At 39.8% G+C, this 22,670-nt stretch overlaps 1 protein-coding gene across 19 annotated transcripts in view; it reads left to right on the top strand.

Moving 5' to 3' along the window:
• Positions 1-22,670, top strand: part of NEB (nebulin) — a 181,156-nt gene that overhangs the window by 97,513 nt on the left and 60,973 nt on the right. For all 19 annotated transcript variants that reach the window (XM_084892858.1, XM_084892857.1, XM_084892856.1 and 16 more), the window contains exons 71-95: positions 378-581; positions 1,568-1,672; positions 1,818-1,925; positions 2,328-2,639; positions 2,807-3,010; positions 3,807-3,911; positions 4,811-4,918; positions 6,885-7,196; positions 7,965-8,168; positions 9,267-9,371; positions 9,933-10,040; positions 10,810-11,121; positions 13,359-13,562; positions 14,282-14,386; positions 15,545-15,649; positions 15,751-16,062; positions 16,766-16,870; positions 17,938-18,036; positions 18,548-18,649; positions 18,770-18,877; positions 19,612-19,923; positions 20,981-21,085; positions 21,191-21,295; positions 21,646-21,753; positions 22,508-22,615. In XM_084892858.1, the coding sequence (XP_084748984.1) occupies positions 378-581; positions 1,568-1,672; positions 1,818-1,925; positions 2,328-2,639; positions 2,807-3,010; positions 3,807-3,911; positions 4,811-4,918; positions 6,885-7,196; positions 7,965-8,168; positions 9,267-9,371; positions 9,933-10,040; positions 10,810-11,121; positions 13,359-13,562; positions 14,282-14,386; positions 15,545-15,649; positions 15,751-16,062; positions 16,766-16,870; positions 17,938-18,036; positions 18,548-18,649; positions 18,770-18,877; positions 19,612-19,923; positions 20,981-21,085; positions 21,191-21,295; positions 21,646-21,753; positions 22,508-22,615 (4,065 nt within the window). The remainder of the gene's footprint in view (positions 1-377; positions 582-1,567; positions 1,673-1,817; positions 1,926-2,327; positions 2,640-2,806; positions 3,011-3,806; positions 3,912-4,810; positions 4,919-6,884; positions 7,197-7,964; positions 8,169-9,266; positions 9,372-9,932; positions 10,041-10,809; positions 11,122-13,358; positions 13,563-14,281; positions 14,387-15,544; positions 15,650-15,750; positions 16,063-16,765; positions 16,871-17,937; positions 18,037-18,547; positions 18,650-18,769; positions 18,878-19,611; positions 19,924-20,980; positions 21,086-21,190; positions 21,296-21,645; positions 21,754-22,507; positions 22,616-22,670) is intronic.

Here is a 22,670-nt window from a genome sequence, read left to right as displayed (position 1 = left end):
ATAGGACTGGCTGTGAAGGCCAATGTCCAAATAGATCAGAACAGACTGTGTTCTATTAGTCCCACACAAGGAAATATGGGCAATCAAATCAGAAAATAAGCTCTTTGTATCAGGAGGCGGACAGTAATTTCCTTAAAAGGCTTTTGTATCAATGAAATCACATATTATTATAGCGATTTCGGGGTTTTTAAAACAAGGTTACCTTCCGGAACAAAGTGTTTAAGTAGCTCCTCTGTACAGTGTGGTACAGAGGGTCTTCCCAGAAATTTACACAAGTAAGATTCAGAATTATACATCCTCTGTAGATGCTAAGTCAGTGTCAGACACCAAGTTGTCTAAGTAACTTTTATAAATATTTTACTTTATTTCATTTTCAGGCTATTTACAAGGCTGATCTTGAGTGGCTGCGAGGCATTGGATGGGTACCCATTGGCTCTGTAGAGGTCGAAAAGGTGAAGAGAGCTGGAGAAATCCTGAGTGACAGGAAGTACCGCCTGCCAGCAGATAAGCTCAAATTCACATGCATTACAGATACCCCAGAAATTGTCCTGGCAAAGAGCAATGCCCTGACAATGAGCAAGGTTAGTCTTCAGCTCTTTCCAGTTACCTGAGTCATACCTCTCATGAATGTAGCTCATAAAGTGAGAAATATATAACATTTAGCCTTTTGTTCTAAAGTCTGGGAAACACACCGTGTTTATACAAGTACCAATGTTTATACACAACTCAAATTAGTTGCTTGGTTTATTCTTTCTTTTTAGGTTGTGGAAATCCATTTTTGAAAAGTGAGCTGCTATTGTTGCGTTCAGTTTTGTTACATCAGATAGATGGTCAGATATCTAGCAACCTGTTTATTGAGATGGGGCTAATATTAGGTGGAATTCAACTTATCTAAATTCTCCCACACCTGCCTGGACATCTTCCAAACATTCAGGTGGTGATATTGAGTGTTTGCTCAGTGAAGAAGGTGAAGGTGGCTCTCAGTGAACTGCAGAATTAGGGGTATTAAAGCTCCAGAAGTTCTATTCTATACCACACTCATTAGCAGTAACTACAGTGATAACAGCAATAGAAAATATAAAATGTGTTGAGTGCCTACTATGACTGATGCACTTTATATGTTATTGTTAATCTTCAAAAAATACTCAATGAAAAAGATAAGATTATCTCCTTCCAAGAAATGAGGAATATGAGGCATTACATGCCTTTTTCAAGATCACATAGCTTGGACATAGTAGAGTGGAGTTTGAACTTGGGGTTAACTCTGAAGTCTAGGGATTTCTTCTGTATCACTATGCTCCATCTACTATGAGTAAGCTTGAGTTTTATTGGATAAAAAGAATTAATTATTGAGACCATTATGTTGTTTCATATTAGCTGTAAAACTATCATATGGCTGTTTAAATATTGCCATTTTGACTCTTCTCACTACACTTTTGCTTCCTTCACCTCCAAATAACCTTAAATAGGCTATTTTACTTAAGTGAGTTAAGTTTGATAATAGTTGTAATGTACTGTCTTTTTTCTTTTTTTTTTTTAAATGGCTCTTCCCTTACTTCCCTCATAGCATTTATATACAGAAGCTTGGGATGCTGACAAAACTTCCATCCATGTGATGCCAGACACCCCAGAAATCTTGCTGGCCAAGAGCAATTCTGTCAATATCAGCCAAGTAAGAGATTTTCTGGTTCTTGGTTAAGCTTCTCTAGGAGTAATTAAAACACTTTTTTCTATCTTACCACCTTCCTTTCTGGAATAAGCCTAGTAACTTCCTATAACCCTTTTATTTTTTCCGTTGTGTATTATCCTCCACATAGAAACTTTACACCAAGGGCTGGGATGAATCAAAGATGAAGGACTATGACCTGAGAGCTGATGCTATTTCCATCAAAAGCGCCAAGGCCTCCAGGGATATTGCCAGTGACGTAAGTGCCCTCCCTCGATCTGACCCCCTTGGTCTCACACTGCTGAACAACCCTAGTGCAGCTGGTGGGCCCCACTTTGTAACTGCTTCCACATGTATTCCTCCAAGCCTGCTTGCTACATTCTAAGACCTTTCCCTTTGTTGTCAGGGAGAAGAAAAATACATTTTGGAATCACAGTTAGACTTGATGGAGGAAAGGGTTCCACCAATAAAGACATATGATTACACTTGCAGTTATTAGTGTAATGATAGCATAAAACATTAGTTTAAAGTTATACAGAGATGCCAAAATATATGCAAAGTAAAATCCTTATCCATGTGCTATTGAATGTTCATGTTGTAATTGTCAGTGTGTACGTGGTAACAGAACTGGAATTCTAAACCTGTATTTCTGACATTTTAGTACAAATACAAAGAAGCATATGAAAAACAGAAAGGCCACCACATTGGAGCCCAGAGCATTGAAGATGACCCCAAAATTATGTGCGCCATAAATGCAGGGAAGATTCAAAGTGAAAGAGAGTACAAGAAGGACTTTGAAAAATTCAAGACCAAGTTCAGTTCCCCAGTGGATATGTTAGGCATCTTGCTGGCCAAGAAATGTCAGACCCTGGTCAGTGATGTTGACTACCGGAATATCCTGCATCACTGGACATGCTTACCTGATCAAAACGACATTATCCAAGCCAAGAGGGCCTATGAGCTGCAGAGTGATGTACGTAACGTGAACGCTGGGAAAGGTGGGATGGGAGGATGTAGATTTAGTAATTGTCCTGTCATTTCCTCTGTGGACAGATCCATGGGCTGTGCACAACCTCAGGGGGGGCACCATTCACATTGTTTAATAACATGGGGACAACATTTTGTTCTAACCCCTTGTAGAGTGTGTATAAGGCAGACCTGGAGTGGCTGCGTGGCATCGGCTGGATGCCAGAAGGCTCGGTAGAAATGACCAGGGTGAAAGGTGCTCAAGACCTGGTGAATGAGAGACTCTATCGGACACGTCCAGAGGCCTTGAAATTCACTTGCATTACTGACACTCCAGAGGTTGTCCTGGCAAAAGCCAATTCTCTGCAAATTAGTGAGGTAAGAACCTTCTTATCTCAGGCTTTCCTTTTGTGGGCTCAGTTATCAAATGAGGCCAGCCACAGAGGACAGGTGGGCGGTCTTCTTCAAAGACTGTGGTGATGGGAGCACCTCCAAGAGTCTCTTGACTAGTTCAGTGAGGGCGCATGCAAAGCAAAACTCTGACACATGCCAGCGTGTCTGACCCCTGCCACACATTTGGAAGCACTAAAATTAGAAAAGTGTTACTCCATTGTGAGCCAGGAAAACAATTATTTAAGTTCTATGAAAGACTAAAACCTGTGTCACAATGCTGCATATTAAACGGTGTAAGATTGTATTCATCAGGGTTCTCCTGAAAAGCAGAAGCAATAGGGTGTGTAGGAGAGAGAGATGGGTTGTAAGGAATTGGCTCTGTTGTGGAGCTGGCAAGACCAACATCTGCAGGGTGGGCCAGCAGGCTGGAGGCAGGAAGGGGCTGCAGTTCAAGCCCAAAGTCATGGACAGGCAGAGTTCCTTCTTGCTCAGGGAGGTCGGACTTGTTTCTAGTAAGGCCTTTGACTGGACAAAGCCCACCTACAATTCGGAGGGTAGTCTGCTTTACCCAAAGACTGCTGAGATGTTAATGTCATCTTAAAATACCTTCACAGAACGTCTGGAATAATGTTTGACCAAATACCTGGATACTGTGGTTTAGGCAAGTTGACACATAAAATTAACCACCACATTTTTCCAGGTTAAATGGTCACTTAGACTTTATGTCTCAGATCTCCATTCTCTATGAAATATTGAAATAAAATTTCCCTTCTCTCCACAGAAACTGTATCAAGAGGCCTGGAATAAAGACAAAACCAACATCAGCATTCCTTCCGACACTCCAATTATGCTGCAGGCCCAACTCAATGCCTTGCAAATCAGCAATGTGAGTGGCATGGATACGAAGTGTCAATCTGCCTGCTATGGAGGGTGTTATAATTGAAGAATTAGTGTCTTAGAAATATTTATGACTTTTGGTGCTCGACACTTTCTAGCTACCACTCTCCCAAGGCAATATGAATGGAAATTATCTTTTAAATGTTAGTTTAGATACATGGTTGAGTCCCTAGACTGCAACGTGTGGAATGCCTGAATCTTATTAGTGTACTTCTTTCAACCTTGAAATCACTGTCCTGTACCTCATGTTTACAGCTCAGTTTCATTGTGTCTCATTTGAGAATAATGAAATCCCTGGTTAAATGCCTCTTAAGAGGTAACAGTCTCTATTATCTTTTTTTCTATTGCCTTTATTAAGTTTTTGATTGATCCAGAACTTTCTTGTTTGACATTTAAATGCCATAAGAAAAGCCAAATGACAACATTTAATTATATGCAAAGTGCAGGCTATGTATGATATATCTGTCACATCTTTAGCAGAGACCTCTAAAAAGTCAAAGGACAACATTAGGAAGAAAATCTAATCAGTTTCATATATTTCCTTGTGAAGAAGGTTCACCGTTAATTCTTAGTTTTCATCTGCTGTGTAATGAGATGTCTTCAGATGCGGGCCATATTGTGATGAATGCAGATATTCAAATATTCGTTTGGATTCAGATGTTTAGATTTAGGTGTTTAGCTGCTAGGCTTAGATGTTTACCTTTGAAAATTTAATCGGAAGTGTCCTGCACTCCATAAAGTAAATAACCAAGAGAAGAACTCAGAAGTGATAGGTTCTGTTCTTATGTTGCCATCATTGACATTAAGCCTCATGACTCATATGACCCCTTTGAGTATATTCCCTTATTTTCATTTCTTGTAAACATACCTGTTTTTTCCCCTCAATAGAAACTCTACCAGAAAGACTGGAATGAGGCCAAGCAGAAAGGCTATGATATAAGAGCAGATGCCATTGAGATCAAGCATGCCAAAGCCTCCAGGGAAATCGCCAGTGAGGTACGGTTCCTTGTTTCCTGGTGGTTCTCCTCCTCCATGCAACAAATAGAGTATTTTTCAAGAATTTGAGTGTTTTTTAAAGATTTATACAAATGATGATGTTTTGTCTTACACTAAAGACATTATTTTAAAAAACATTAAAGTGGGACAAAAAAACATTAAGGTAAGCATAAACGAGATATATGTGTAAATAACTTCTAAGTTGTTTCTAAGAAGAAGAAAAATAGGGTGAAGGGTCTGTGTGAAATTCTTGGGGAAAATTCAGGAACCGATACGATGTGATTTTTATTCCCGAAATATTTATGACATTCTCCATAAATATAAATCACAGGTGAAAGTATCAAACAAGAAGACTTAGCAGGAAATCACATTTTATAAACAAGATTTTTATCGTGGAGGCTTATGTATAATGCTCTTAGTAACCTTTTGAAGTTCATTCAATAGTACTTTTAAAACTTACTAATGGTCAAAACAATTATTTTATCAAGTTTGTGCCCCTCGCCCCATCCCAGTTCCAAATCTTTAAGCCATACTTTGTTCCCTTTCTCCCCATTCTTCTCCATTTTTTATTTCATGTATCCAGCTGTTTCTTTCTATCTTCTTCCTCCTTTTTATCTCTAAGAACTATACCTGAGCATAGCATCTGCTTTATTCCCTTTCTTTCTATCTCCCTTTTGTCTAAATTTGCTTATCAGATCTAAACATGGGAAAGAGAAGCTATCTAACTCAAGTCCTAAAACATTTAGGACAAGTGTGGACCATAAACTCTTATCCATGGGTCCCTTACTGTTATCTTCTGATTCAAACCAGAATCATTGCTTTCCATTCCTGAAACATACTAGTACATCTTGTCTGTCTCCTAAATCACACATGATTTTTTTCCTACTTGAAGTACCTTCAGTACTCTTGGGGGACCATCTGATCTAATATTTCCACCTTCCAGGGGACAATGTTCCACCTGGGGACAATGTTATCCTTACTGTGCCCCCCCCCTCCCCATTTGAAATATGTGATAATCATAGTAATACCACATAAAGATGTTGTGAGAATTAAATGAACAATTCCATTGTTCTATCTGGGGACAATGGTTACCTTTACTATGCTCTCCCTCCCCCCCCCCCCATTTGAAATATCCTATATAATAAAAACTTAATATACAAATCGATGGAAAGACAAAATGACAGGTCACTATGATGCGCACTGACCACCAGGGGGAGTGCTGCTCAGCCAGAGCAGGGTTTACAGCAGTGCTAAGGAGCAGTGAGCAGGTGGGCAGTAAGCAATAGAGTCCCTGACTGTGAGAGGGTACAGGCCAGGCTGAGGGCCCCCGCCCTCCCAGTGCACAAATTTTGTGCACTCGGCCTCTAGAGTGATAATCATGAACTTATAATTGCTACTGTCAACTATTTTTAACTAAAAAAAATCAACAGTATCAGATACATCAACCTAATACATTTGAAGCACTCATAATAGAGTCTGGCTCAGTAAATGTTAGCTATTATTATTTTTTTATTACTCTTGTTCACCATACTACCCCTCCTGATTTACTCACATCCTCTATAAAGCCATCTAAGCAGCCCTTTCTGATTTCTTTAAAGTGAACTGATGTACATAATTACTCCCAATGTCAAGCCAATTTACATTAAGAAAATATTCTCTGCCCTGGCTGGTTTGGCTCAGCTTATAGAGTGTCAGCCTGTGAACTGAAAGGTCAGAGGTTCAATTCCAATCAAGGGCATGTATCTTGGTTGTGGGCACATCCCCAGTGGGGAGTGTGCAGGAGGCAGCTAATCAATGTTTCTCTCTTATTGATGTTTCAAACTCTCTATTCTTCTCCCTTCCTCTCTATAAAAAAATCAATAAAATATATTTTTTAAAAGGAAATATTCTGAAAACCTGCCATGAAAAGTTCTCTAACACATTATTTTCATATGTCTTTTTATCTGTGTTTTTTTCACCACTTTAGTACAAATACAAAGAAGGTTACCGTAAGCAACTGGGCCACCACGTGGGTTTCCGCAGCCTACAAGACGACCCCAAATTGGTATGGTCTATCCATGCTGCCAAGATCCAGAGTGACCGCGAGTATAGGAAAGCTTATGAGAAGTCTAAAGGAATTTACAATACGCCCTTGGACATGATGTCGATTGTTCAAGCCAAGAAATGCCAGGTCCTGGTCAGCGACGTGGATTATCGCAATTATCTGCACCAGTGGACATGCCTGCCAGATCAGAATGATGTGATCCAGGCCAAGAAAGCCTACGAACTGCAGAGCGATGTGCGTATGTTACCACCAGACCCTTGGGGAGATGTGTGCCTGGGTGTGTAATCACGGTGTATTCCCCGGGGATAGAATTTAACTGGTAATCTTCATAGAAAGAACCTAGCATTGTGTATACCTTTCATGTTAGTAGAGTTTTTCTGAGTATTTTTTTAATCTTATAGAGGATTCCTTCTTATGCAACAAGGCCTTATCCATCAAGATGAAAATCACTCTGCTATTCTATGTAATTAGATAAAACATTTCAGTCCCCATTGTTCCGATCCAGTACATTTGTGATACATTATCTGTTTCAGAAACAGGTTAATCATAAGAAAATTTTGCTTTTCAGGCTTATCTGGCGCATATAGGAAAATACATATTTATATTGTGTTTTCATATACAGAGAAAAATGTTGATACATATGTATTTTTTTCTCATTAAACATGCATCTAAGGACTTTTTCCCCCGTGTTACATAAAAGGCAGATTTCAAGTGCTGAGCACAAAAGCTCAGCTTTGCATTTTATGCCATTGCAGTCTCTCATTTCCCAAATGCCACTTGTCAACCCTGCTCCAATTCCTGCAGGATAGATCCTGTGGACCTCTCCCAGAGATGTGTGACAGAGACATCACACCCAAATGTTAACATTTAATGCTGATCCTTGAGTTTCGTGGGATTGGACACCCAGCTGGTTTAAATAGAGATCTTGTGTGTGGTTTGTTGGCATTGTGCTCTACTACAAATTTGACCCTTCTGCACTCTGTGATCCTCTCCTTCATGTAGAACGTGTACAAATCAGACCTGGAATGGTTGAAGGGTATCGGATGGTTGACAGAGGGTTCTGTGGACGTGGTGAGAGTGAAGAATGCCCAAGATCTCCTCAATGAAAAGCTGTATCGTACAAAGCCTGAGAGCCTCAAATTCACCAGCATTGTTGATACGCCTGAAGTCGTTCTGGCAAAGACAAATGCTCTACAGATCAGCGAGGTGAGCTGTGAATTTTAAACTGCTAATACTGTTACAGAGAACCGGAATAAATCAAGCAATGCTTAGAGAGTTTAGAGTTACATTTTATTCACCACGGTGGGTTTAGAGAAAATGAATTCAAATTCTAAGCAAAGCTACAAGCAGAACTTCCCATTTTATTAAAGAGCCAGCCTTATGTGCACTTAGTGGCTATCTCGCTGCTGGCCTTGAAAACAGCACAATTCTATCCATTTAAAAAATGCACCAGGCATGACATTGATTATATGGGCACATCTAGTCTCTGGCCTACAAAGTCAGACAGCTCAGTTTATCTTCCTCGTTATTCAAGCAGGCTAAAGCAGGCTAGAAAGCAAAGTTATTTATTTATTTATTTATTTATTTATTTATTTATTTATTTATTTATTTAGAATAAGAGGCCTTCTAAAAATACCAGAAAAATCCAAACAGTAGTTTTACAAAATAGGGGTTAGCCTTCTCAATACCAGCATCAGAATCCTGAAGATACATATATCCAGATAGAATTTTATATAGTCAGTCGATTAACAGTATCCACATTTCATTTGCTTAGATAACTCTTTGCTCAATATAAGTGTAGTGGGTATCTTCATGTTTCACAGACTCTGATGTATACTTTGAACACATTTTAAGACCTTGCCTATAATACTGGCCAACCAGTTAATACCATGATTACAAAATTGACATCTTTTTTTGTATTCAATCATAAAATAAGTTGAAAAGTCCAGGGGTAGCAACGTTAGACATTATTAAAGTTATTTTACTTAAGCAAGCCAGGACTTTATTAGCAATGTGGAATATCATAGTTACCTGCGATGCAGGTTTACTGCCTGATAATTACCTGTGAATAAATGTGAAAGGATTATTTTACTACCATGTTTCTGACTCATTTACATTTATATTATATTACACACGAGTGTATTTCTCTTGTTGAAGTCACTATTGGCACTTCCTAAATAAAAACAAAATGCGATCTATATTTATATGAGAAAACCTTCAAAGAGAATTTTTAATTGTAATTTTATTCACATGGTAATTGATTTATTTATTCGTCAAGCATCCTTCGTTTTTCATTTTTACCAGCCATTGTATCGTGAAGCCTGGGACAAAGAGAAGACTAATGTGAATGTGCCAGCCGACACACCAGCGATGCTGCAGTCCAAGATCAATGCCCTGCAGATCAGCAATGTAAGACCCTACACAGCCGTTTGCTTTATACAATGCTCTCTTGCCTAACTGAACCTTTAGGCAATATGCTCCAGAAAGAATTTAGCAAAAGGCGGTTCCCTGCCATTCCTTTTATTTCCAGACTATAAGCTAATGTGTGTGTGTGTGTGTGTGTGTGAGAGAGAGAGAGAGAGAGAGAGAGAGCACGCGCACACGCGCGTGTCTTTATCTTTGTTGGAAATAAAAAATGCAGTGATTTTGCCAAAACACAACATAAAAGTATCTATGCGTGTATAATAATACTTAGCTCTCTTTTTAGTGGCCTATCAGTGATTTTCCTTTTAAAAGCCAAATAATATTTTTTTCTCATTTTAACATGATTTCCTGTCTCCTAAATTACCTTCTTTAAAAAAAAGTTATTCGAGATAAATTTCATGAAAAAGCGATTGGAACATAAGTTCAATATGAAACCAGACTATTTTATACAGCTCTAGGGGAGATTAGTGTTCAGTGTAACTGTTAGCATGTTGCTCAGTAGCTCCCTCTTCAGACTGACTGTGGCATTGCAATCTCCAATTGCAGAAACACTACCAGCAAGCTTGGGAAGATGTCAAGATGACCGGCTATGACCTGCGAGCAGATGCCATTGGGATCCAGCATGCCAAGGCTTCCAGGGATATCGCCAGCGATGTAAGAGGCCCTCCTTGCCTAGCTTTGACAAACACTAGGAGGCACACAGGGGTTAATGCCATACTAATCTTTAACTTATTTTCCCAGGAATTATATTTAAGTAAAGTGGAGGTCATTGTTATTAGTGTCTTGTTTTAAAATCCCAAATTTAAGAACAACTTTACAACAAGTTGATGCTCTTCATGATCTCTGCTTAGTTCTGCTCTTCTTATGTTTAAGCACAGATTTTTATTTTATTTTCAATGTCTTCTCAATATAAGCTAATTCACTAGCACTTAGAGATTTATGGATGAAAAGAATTCTTTTGTTTCTCAAAGTGATATATTATGCAATACATAAATAAGCATTTTAAGTGGTTATATGTGTGTTTCCATGTGTGCTGGAAATAATACTGATTTTATCCCATTTAGATAGAATTATAAGTTTTAAAATAACAATTTAAGTGAGTTTACACTTTAAAAAATAAATTTATTTAAACAAAGGATCAAATTGACTTCAAGTATGAAGTACATTTGGTACATGTTTGTGGCAAAACATGTGAGGGTGCCAAACCTTGGCTGAAGTTTGGGAAACACTGGTCAAGCCTGTATTGGAGGATCACCCAGAAGCACACTTCTTGCTTTAGAGGTGCTCACAATGTTCTTGCCTAGAGGTGCTTGTAGTGCCCCAAAGAGAGGAATCTAAGGGAACGGAGCTATTTTGAACTGACTGCCTCGACGAATTGAACTTGGAAAAAACAACTGTTCTTTCTTTTGTTCACACCCAATAGTATCTATATAAGAATGCTTATGAGAAACAGAAAGGCCACTACATTGGATGTGGCAATGCCAAGGAAGACCCTAAACTGGTTTGGGCAGCAAATGTATTAAAGATGCAGAATGACAGGCTGTACAAAAAGGCCTACAATGACCACAAGACTAAGATCTCCATCCCGGGAGACATGGTGTCCATCAGCGCTGCCAAAGAAGGCCAGGCATTAGCAAGCAACGTGGACTATCGCCAGTACCTGCACCAGTGGTCTTGCTTTCCTGACCAGAACGATGTGATCCACGCCAGGAACGCATATGACCTGCAGAGTGACGTAAGTGTGTGCCTGTGAGGGGAGCACTGGGGCCGGGGCCTGAGGGGTGAGCTGTCCCCAGGAAGGAAGCCTTCCACGGCTCTGCCTGACCGCTCCTTCCAGTGCGTGGGAAAACACAACCCCCTACATAAGCTTATTAAGTGTCTACCTTACTGTTGGGTTTATTCAAAACATTTTCGTTTTTGTTGCTAAGTTTTTATTTTCATAATTTTTCTATGAACGTGTGAACATGGGCAGTGTTTGTAGTTTATTAAGGGCTGTCCTGGTCCTTCAACTATGCATTGATGAAGGACAGGCTATTTTCCGTAAAATTAATTCCAAAGGTTAGCAGCATGCTCCAGACTCACTGGTGTCCCTTAACTCGGTGTTCTTCACAGCCTGGTGTTTCATTAATTTACCTGAAGTGCTTTTAGATTTACTCATATTTTATGCCCATTCAATGTTGGAAATGATGATTCTCTCAGGCTATTTATTTGTTCTATAGAAGGAATACCTTTTTTTTTTTAAATTATGTGAACTTGGCTCCCCTAAGCATGCTTTCTCATAATGAATGAGTTTCCTGCAGGATGTACGCCCATCACTTGAAATGAATTGCCACCTGGTGAATGTAGACCGTTTTCTCAAGAAATGCAGTCTGTTCACTAACCTGACCCACATTAGTGAACTGAGACAAGCACAGCAATCAGGTTCTTAGAGAATGAGGGAGAGAAATTTCAAAATGTGAATGTAATCTTCGTTGAGAATCCTTTTTTTTTTCTTTTCCTGAATTCTGGGTATGTCATTCTTCATACAGGTAGACAGTTTCCTACCTTTTTCAATCCTCTTACTACCTTTTTAGGCTGATATTTGTATCTTATTACTTGGTTATTAAGATATTGTTTCTGAAGAACACCATGGTTTTTTATAAAATTAACAACTGGTGCTTAACATAAAGCAATTTGATATGGTTTGCCACTTACCTATGTCTAGGGAAACACGTTTAGATAATCAAGAACATGAAAATCCCAATTCAAAAGGAGGTGCTGCTGGGACCGGTTTGGCTCAATGGATAGAGCGTCGTCTTAGGGACTGAAAGGTCCAGGGTTCGATTCCGGTCAAGGGCATGTACCTTGGTTGCGGGCATATCCCCAGTAGGGGGTGTGCAAGAGGCAGCTGATCGATGACTCTCTCTCATCGATGTTTCTGACTCTCTATCTCTCTCCCTTCCTCTCTGTACAAAATCAATAAAATATATTAAAAAAAAAAAAAAAAGGAAGTGCTTGCCCTCTTGGGGGCAAAAAAGAACAACAATTGAGATCAGAATTGTGAAGCTACGGTAAGGATTGAATTCTTAATTGTCTTTTTAAAATATTAGACACATTATGTGCCAAGTGTTGTGCTAAGCACTGAAGATACAATTGCAAATAAAGAAGAAATGAGACCAAGTTCCTGACTTTAGAAACTCACATGATAACAAAGAAATAGGTGTTAATTGGAGACTGTCAGCAAATGGTGAGGTGGCCGAGGAGTGACCTCTGGCTCCTGAGAGGTGGGAAGGCTTCTCTAAGGAAGTGCTGACTTAGTGGCTCCAAAGGAAGAGTAGGAGGTGACTCTGAGGAGGATACACAGGATGTTACTGCAGAATGAGCAACATATGCATAAGGGGCCATGTGCAAACCACAAACTGAAAGAAGGCCTGTTTGGTCAGAATGCACAGGTGGAAGGGAAGCACACGTAAGGTGGGGCTGGAAAAACGGTCAGGACTGGTGCTACATCATCCCTTGCCTTCCAGTCCATGTTAGGGGTTTTGATCTTTATCCTAGGACCAATGAGAAGTCACAGGATGAGGGGATGTGGTGACAGCAGATTTGAATTTCGAACTTTGAAAAGATCATTCTGGTTGCCTTGTGGAGAACTTACTAAAGAGCCCATTATTCTTGCTTTAAATTCCACATTGAATAGTAGGATGATTATCTAATATTATTCAAAAATTTTCCATGCATTCCCCAAACAGGGAGCTCTTTCTACATCTTTCTGCCTTTAAAAATGTGCACATGCACCCAAACACGGACCCCCTGCCACAGAGGAAAGGCAGAACAAAGCACTACTGTGTATGCGAGAAGTTACGTTTGTCAGTAGAGTACTCATTTTTTTTTATTGCTATTTGTGGAAGATAAAATGTAACATACAAAATTGCTTGCCTATTTTACTAATTTTTTAAAAAGCCAGTTTCTAGCTGACTTTGTTTTCTTTCTCAGGTTATCTACAAGGCTGACTTGGAGTGGTTGCGTGGCATTGGCTGGATGCCGGATGGGTCTCCCGAAGTACTGAGAGTCAAAAATGCCCAGGAGATCCTACGAGACAGTGTCTATCGGACACCTGTGGTGAATCTCAAGTACACAAGCATCGTTGACACACCGGAAGTTGTTCTTGCTAAGTCAAATGCTGAAAATATTAGTATTGTAAGTGCCATTTTCTCTATAATAAAATTAGGTTCATATTATAAATAAATGAAATCATTGCCCGGGCCCTGTGAGGCTCTTCCCTCACATCGATGTTCTCCCTGTCTTTCCCTCTCTCTACCACTCTCCCTAAAAATCAATGGAAAAATATCGTAGCCAAGATCAGTTTGGCTCAGTGGATAGAGCGTCGGCCTGTGGACTGAAAGGTCCCAGGTTCGATTCTGGTCAAGGGCATGTACCTTGGTTGCGGGCATGTCCCCAGTAGGAGGTGTGCAGGAGGCGGCTGATCGATGTTTCTCTCTCATCGATGTTTCTAACTCTCTGTCCTTCTCTCTTCCTCTCTGTGAAAAACCAATAAAATATATTTTAAAAATACATATATCCTCAGTTGAGGATTAACAAAACAAAGCAAACGAAAAGGAAAAAATCATCATTAACCTGATAATCTAATAATCATAATATTGATGATAGTGAATATTTTAATAAGTAATGTTGACAGAATTGCTCTATTATTACTTTCTAATTTTAAACCCAAACTCAAAGTATTAATAAAAGGTTTTAATACAGTAATACAGATTGTATATCAAATTTGAGTAATCTATGTGAAAAGACTCTAGATCTGAAAATGTTTTGGATCAGAAAAATTAAAAGTTGCGCATTGGAACCAGCAAAATTACAAATTATGAAATAACTTTTTTTGTTATCGGTTCTTTCCTTAGCCAAAGTACAGAGAAGTTTGGGACAAGGATAAAACTTCGATCCACATAATGCCAGATACTCCAGAAATTAATCTTGCCAGAGCCAATGCGCTCAATGTGAGCAATGTAAGTACTGCAACAGACTCCGTTTTGTTTAGAGTCATTGAGTTCGTGCTACAATATCACCAGTGGAACTCTTCACAGTCATAGTTCAGATATGCAAAGATCATGAATTTATCAATAATTAAAATTCACCTCTCCTTTCTTCACTGTTCAAGATCCCATACTGATTGGTATGTTTTCTAAATTACACATTTAAATTGCTGTTATCCTGAGTCTTTGTGACATTGTCACTACAGACTGTGCCTATTTAAATATGAACATATATTTTTAAAGTTCTCTGTAATGAATTATAGAAATGATCCCAGAGCCGAAACCGGTTTGGCTCAGTGGACAGAGCGTCAATCTGAGGAATGAAAGGTCCCGGGTTCGATTCTGATCAAGGGCATGTACCTTGGTTGCGGGCACGTCCCCAGTAGGGAATGTGCAAGAGGCAGCTGATCGATGATTCTCTCTCATCCATGTTTCTAACTCTATCCCTTTCTCTTCCTCTCTGTAAAAAATCAATAAAATATATTTAAGAAATAAATAAATAAAAGAAATGATCCGGAAAGTGTAGTCTTTATAAAGTTATCTATAAACCAATCTCTTAATTAACTTCTCTTTACAAAGAAAAAGACACTACATTTTTCTTTAAAAATGGCTATTAATACTCAATTGTACTTCAGCGGGAGCATCTAACATTCCCAAACAATATGCATCATCAATCACATAAAATCTAAGAAACCACATTGGGGAGAAAGCCTCACAAATTTAAAAAGTTTCTACTTTTAAAGATTACAAAATTGAATTGAATTTTAAAATTAAATAAGTTAAATGATTGAATAAAGAAATTCAATACTAGCCCATTCATATCTGAACTGAAATGTATCCCAAAGCTTCCAATCCATGAAGCAGCTCAACTCTTTTACATAAACCATTTACAGCTATGTGGAGGCTATGATTGAAATTAAAAAGAAAGAACTCTGGTCAACCTCAGATATTTGGACCCCAGACACGATTTTATATTTCAGTCCCATGGTGCAGAATGATTCTCTCATCTGTCCCCTTTTCTTTAACTGGCTCTGGGTCTTCACAACTGCACCCCTCTGATCATAATTCTACATGAGCCCTGGGAGTTACTGGTAATTTTGAACCTGGAGTGATACCCTCTGTTCTCCTCAGAAAATTTACCGCGAGGGCTGGGACGAAATGAAGATGAGCTGCGACGTGCGGCTGGATGCCATCCCTTTCCAGTCTGCCAAGGCTTCCAGGGAGATCGCCAGTGATGTGAGTGCGGCCTGGGTTAACTTCTCCGTCTTGTAAGCAAATTCCCTGGGTGCATGGAGTGTACGAGCTGTGATCCATCTGCTGTGTTTTTGTGTCTCCAGTATAAATACAAGCTTGACCATGAGAAGCAGAAGGGCCACTACGTGGGCACCCTCACCGCCAGGGACGACAACAGGATCCGGTGGGCCCTCATAGCTGGCAAGCTTCAGAATGAACGGGAGTATCGGCTGAGCTGGGCCAAGTGGAAGACTAAGTTCCAAAGCCCTGTGGATATGCTTTCCATCTTGCATTCTAAAAACTGCCAGACTCTGGTCAGCGACATTGACTACCGCCAACACCTGCACCAGTGGACATGCCTGCCTGACCAGAACGATGTGATTCAGGCCAAAAAGGCCTACGAACTGCAGAGCGACGTGAGTGGGCTGCATTTTAGGATGTGCTCTTCCGTATTTTGCCAGGGCTCCCAGAAAGTTTATGTCGTTAAGTCCTTGGATCAGATCTCCACGTTTTTATACTGCCAAGAATTTGGTTTTAGTTACACCTGATATTATGGTATCAAATTCACCAAGCCATAAAGGATCTAGACTTTGTGTCAAGAAATAAATGGTAGTGTGAATATAGTCCTTAATTTTATAGGGTAAGGACAATTACACGGAAAATATGATTTCCATAGAATTTAAGTAGCAACAGGTTTATATCATAAATAAAATAGTGGCAGTCCATGGACAGGGTGTAGGTACAGATATGCTTTTTTAGTTGACACAGTTTTAAATTTTTTAAATTAAGTTGCCAGAATTTTTAGATCAGAACATTTTGTGTATAAATCTAGGATTTTCCATTTCTCTTAAAAAAGTCAGAGGAGGAAGCTCTGAATGTGCGTGAGCCCAGACAACAATAACCTCTAGCTGATCGGAAGCTAAACCCTCTTAAATAGATAATATGTCGCTCAGTTTGCTACTCCATTTTTGCCACCTGGCTTCCTAATTAATTTACATGTCACCTGGCTGGCTGTTTGAGTATATCATTCTTGAATTGTATTTCTCCATCAGACCACTGGACAGAATAAACAGGACTTGTGGGTAGGATTGCTGACTTTACCTCCCCCTTTTTTCACAGGCTATTTACAAGGCTGACTTGGAATGGTTGCGTGGGATCGGGTGGATGCCCAATGACTCCGTTTCTGTCAATCACGCCAAATATGCCGGGGATATCTTCAGTGAGGTATTCTAACGTTTTATCCTGCCATTTGCTACACTTCTTAAGAGAATGAACAAAAAATACACAAGCTCTGGCTGGGTGGCTCGGTTGATTAAAGCATCATCCTGTGTGCCAAAAGACTGCAGGTTTGATCTCCGGTCAGGATGTATATGGGAAGCAACCAATCAATGTTTCACTCTCACATCGATGTCTCTCTCTCTCTCTCACTCTCTCTCTCCCCCCCTTTTCTCCCCCCCCCTTTTTCTATCTAAACGTATTTTCAGGTGAGCATTAAAAAAAAATACACAAGCCAAAATTTAGTCATTACCTATCAGCAATTTAAACAATTTCAATTGCTGTCATTTGAGCCAGGCATACTTTCTTTCCCCCAAAATAATCCTGTGCTGTTGCTATGATACTATGGGATCAATCCATAATATAATATCCAGCACACTCATTATGTTTGGAATTGTACATATGAAAAACTTATATTTTCAGCAACAGGAAAATACTTTGAAAGAACTTTGTCTAGTTTTTTAAAAATGTATTGAGTATTATGATACATGTAATATATATGATGATATATTGCATGACTTTGGGAGCTAAGCAAACCTGATACTTTAAAACCTGTGGCAGAAATAAGAAGCCAGTCTTTTGTTCAAAATAAAATGCCAAGACCCTAGCTGGTTTGGCTCAGTGGATAGAGCACTGGCCTGCAGACAGAAAGGTTCCCGATTCCATTTCAGTCAAGGGCACATGCCTGGTTTAAGGGCTCGATCCCCAGTAGGGGGTATGCAGGAGGCAGCCGATCAATGATTCTTTCTCATCATTGAAGTTTCTATCTCTTTCTCCTTCTCGCTTCCTCTCTGAAATCAATACAAATATTTGAATAAATAAATAAATAAGTAATTAAATAAATAAATAAATAGATGGATGAATGCTAAGAAGGAAGCCAAATTGCCAAGAAGATGCCATTCAAATATGGTGCTCTATGTGTCTAGTAGAAAAGGATCCTTAAATTTAGCATATCTTTCTCAGCTCACACAGGACCAGTGACTACGATTGTCTAAAAGCTCTTTTCTTTCCCGCAGAATAAGTATCGCACAAAAATCGAAAGTCTGAACTTTACTCCTGTGGATGACAGAGTCGATTATGTGACAGCGAAACAAAGTGGTGAAATCCTAAACGACGTAAGTACTTGGCTGCCATTCGAAGATTGCCCAGTCATGAAGATGTCGTTTCCAAAGCTTTTCCACCTACTCACACTCAGCATGTAATCCTCGTCTGAGACACAGATTTTAATCGTTGAGATAGATCACTGACGCTAGTTTGCTTAGGTCAGTGTTTTTCAACCTTTTTTGGGCAAAGGCACACTTGTTTCATGAAAAAAATCACGAGGCACACCACCATTAGAAAATGTTAAAAAATTTAACTCTGTGCCTATATTGACTATATATAAAGTAATTCTCTTGAATAGGAATCAAATAAACACGAAGAAAGTATTTTATAATTACTTTATTATGAAATATTAAGTAAACAAAATAGTGAAAAATTATAAAATTCTTGTCTTGTCTGCACCTACGGCACACCAGGCAACATCTCGCGGCACACTAGTGTGCCGCGGAACAGCGGTTGAAAAACGCTGGCTTAGGTTATGCTTTCTTAACATCAATTCATTTGCCCTTTGCCTCTGGTTTCCAGATTAAATACCGAAAAGATTGGAATGACACCAAATCAAAGTACACCCTCACAGAAACCCCCCTGCTGCACACTGCCCAAGAGGCAGCCCGGATACTGGACCAGGTACGGTGGTACTCAGATGCCTGGGACTCTGGGGGGGGGGACTATGGAGCTGTCTGCACACGACTTCTCCCTTCACTCTGACTCTGTGTGTGACCCTTTGTGCGGCCCTCTGTCTTCCAGTACCTCTACAAGGAAGGCTGGGAGAAACAGAAAGCCACGGGCTACATTTTGCCTCCGGATGCTGTGCCGTTTGTTCACGCCCATCATTCTAGTGATGTTCAGAGCGAGGTAATTCATCCTGTGATAAGTGCACTTTGCAAAGGCTGGGCCTTGCATGTGGGGTAACCCGATTATGCTGATTATGCTAAGGCATAGCACCGTGGCTAAGCTAAGGGGTGGTGGGAGCACCTGCTCCCTTCTGATCCTTTTCCCATGGGCTTTGGGAGTCTTCACCCTCCCCCGCCCCCCTCCCACACACACCCAATCCCTGGCTTCTTCAAAGGCTATCGTTTGAGTTCTTTACTTTTTAAATTTATTTTTTATTGTGGTAAATATATATATATATGACAATTTTAGTGTTAGTTTTAGGTGTGCAACATAATGATTTGGTATTTGTACATATCATGGAATGATCACCACAAGTCTGGCTAACATCCATCACCATCTTCACTTTTCCTTCTTCTCCCTGGTTTTCCTACGATTGCTAGGCCTTCAAATAAAATATTGCCAGAATTAGAAAACAAGTGACTTCCCCCCCCCCCATGTGATTAAAATCAGTGCCTTTATTCACATAACAGGATAAAACCACATCATATAAAATGCTGGTCCAAGAAAGACAGATTGAAATCCTCCCCGCCCCCGCCCCCCATTTTTACTTGATATTTTCAATATTTATCTATTTCAATGTTTTTTGTTATTTATTCTTGGGGTTTGGCTGTGACACAAAAAGATGGCCAACATCCCCTTTGCCCTGTGTGCTAATCAAAGCTGATGGAATGAATCTCCATGCTTCTCCCCACCAGCTGAAATACAAAGCTGAGCATATAAAGCAAAAAGGTCATTATGTTGGTGTGCCGACCATGAGGGATGACCCTCACCTAGTGTGGTTTGAGCATGCGGGCCAGATTCAGAATGATCGACTGTACAAAGAGGACTATCATAAAACAAAGGCCAAGATCAACATACCTGCTGACACGGTGTCGGTGTTGGCCGCCAAGCAAGGGCAGACCCTCATCAGTGATATCGATTACCGTAATTACCTGCACCAATGGACATGTCTTCCTGACCAAAACGATGTGATTCAGGCCAAGAAGGCCTATGAACTACAGAGCGATGTAAGTGACCTTTGTTTCTTAATTACTTAGAAACACACAGTATACCCTGAGAATTGTAAGTAGCATTCCGGGATCACCACTCTCGGGAACTTGGAGCCATAAATATTTAGTTTGTTCCCGGGAGTAATTGAAGCTAGAAATGAAGTAGAGCATGATCAGAGCAGTGAATGAGTGACAGCACCACCTACTGGCTGCATTCTGAGTAAACTTCAACCTCATTTTTTTCTTTTGTTTAATCTGCTGCTTTTGAACCATTGCCTTAGCAACTCCTCACTCACATTTGCATAAAAAAAAACTATCAACTGATTTAAAATAATAATCGGCTTGGGTGGGAATTGAGTTGGGATTCTGACAACATTGCATGATAGAATAGTCAAGGCCCTGGGAAGGCCCCATTCTTGCTTTGCCAAACATCTCATTCTTCAAGGCATTAATGAAGCAGTTGCTTGCAAGGAATCAAAGCAAAATGGATGCAAAATACTGATGAGCCACATGAGGGCCAGAATTTCTCATTTGGAGTGTGGTAAAGCTAGGGTAGATCATATGGCTTAGGCCACCTTGCACTGAGGCCTGAATCAAGATCTCTACCCGACACCAGCTGTCTGTAGGAACATAAACACCACAATGCATTGACATGATGCTCAGGCACACGAAGGAGCTAACCCTGCATAGGTCTCATCACTACCAATACAGAAACAGGAAGTAAAAGAAAAGACTTGAGAGTTGCTAATAACTTGAGCCTCAGCAGACAGACCATTGTGGAACTTGAATCATATTAGCAACTCCTCATCCTTCCGTGTGGGTGCCCTGGGAGAATCCAGGAACTCGGTGGGGAAATGTAGAGGCAGGCTTGGCTGGAAGGAGGTTCCTCGTTCATAGTAAGAGGTTCAAGACTTATTGCTCAGGTGTACAGACGAAATCATGATTGAGTGGAAAAGACAACAGCTACAAAAGATTGAAATCCTTTAAATGCTGAAAAAACTTTGCTTTTAATCTGCTGTCTGTAACCCTGTGTCCGGTCATTTCCCCTACATTGTATCTCTCTTCCTGTTCTCAGAATGTCTACAAAGCCGACCTGGAATGGCTCCGAGGCATTGGCTGGATCCCCCTGGATTCAGTGGAGCATGTGAGGGTTACTAATAACCAAGAAATGATGAATCAGGTACACAGAGCCTGTTATTCTTACCTAATTGCCTGTCCTCCTTACCTGCCCTGTGGGAATGGGTACTTTATAGGGGGAGACCCATCTTCATCTCTGTCTCTGCAGGTGAAATATAAGAAGGCTGCTCTTGACAACTATCCTAATTTTACAAGTGTGGAAGATACTCCAGAGATTGTTTTGGCCAAGTTTAACTCAGTTAATCAAAGTGATGTAAGTTTGCTCTATGTATGATGAGGTACATAGACTGGGAAGCCTATCTATCATGGAACAGATTGGTTTGTAAGAAAATTGAGGGAGGAGGGTTTATAAGATAGTCTTTGGGAGGGAATGTCTTAAAAGCCACCCATAAGTGTATAATTGTGCTCGCTTTTAGATAATATCCACATTTTTGTCCAAGTTATTTAATTATATTAGCTGAAATGGACTGAAATTTTAATCTCCAGTCCATCTTAATTTCTAAATATAGCCTGATTATTATCTAACTAGGTAGATTTTATGAAACTTTAAATATACATTTATAGTAACCAAAGGTTTTGTTTTGTTTTGCTTGCTCTCCTTAGATAAAATATAAAGAAACATTTAATAAATTAATAAAGGGAAAGTATATATTTTCTCCGGAGACACCATATATCACCCACTCCAAAGACATGGGAAAACTCTACAGTACCGTAAGTTCTATTTTATGTGATACACAACTCAGTTCCTAACTTTATGCTCCTGTCAGTATTCACTTTCTTGGATGATTTTATGAACAAATGGATTTATAAAGGAAATCTAGTACACCAACTGTATTAATTTTGTTTATTAAAAGTAGCATATTGTTCAGAGCATGTAGCATTTATTCACCTGGTATATTTTGAGCTACTGTGATATGCCAGGTGCTGTAGGAGGCACTGAGGAGCTAAAACTCAAATGAGACAAGCCCTTCAAGAATTCATACAAGTGAGAGGAACAGACCCACAAATAGTGTAACACGTGCTGTACCAGCTCCTAGTGCACACAGGACTGAGCACCCACCATCAGAGAAAAGACAAAAAAAGCTTTTCAGCAGTCATGTACAAACATCTCCAGCCAAGGAATGGAGGACTTGCCCTCCAATTTTAATTCGGCTAATTTAAAGGACAATGTATGTGTGCACATAGTATGCCTGTGTGTTTGATCTCTAGGAGCAAATTGGTTTTTGCTTTTATTAGATCTGTAAATATAGTTAACCTCTGTTATAAAATGCCTCAGAGTTTGTAGATTTCATTTCCAACAAGCCAAAAGACTCTACCTTGTTCCTAGGTAGATACACTAATGGCTTAAACACAGATCGAAGCCTTGCCTTTAAACATAAATTTTTTACTTTGATTTTACCACTTTCTTTTTGGTGGCATCTGGAAGTAAACTTTTGTCGACACACATTTTTTGTTGTTGTTCTAGATACTGTATAAAGGGGCCTGGGAGGGAACCAAGGCCTACGGCTATACCTTGGATGAACGCTACATCCCCATTGTCGGAGCCAAGCACGCTGACTATGTGAACAGTGAGGTCAGTAGGACTTTTTTTCTCTCAGAGACTTGAGAGTCTACACGGAGGAACGAGG

Source organism: Pipistrellus hanaki (genome assembly GCF_964339955.1).
Source record: "Pipistrellus hanaki genome assembly, chromosome: 8".
NCBI lineage: Eukaryota > Metazoa > Chordata > Mammalia > Chiroptera > Vespertilionidae > Pipistrellus > Pipistrellus hanaki.
The sequence above is the reverse complement of the archived record's forward strand: the minus strand, read 5'-3'. Positions and strand labels throughout refer to the sequence as shown.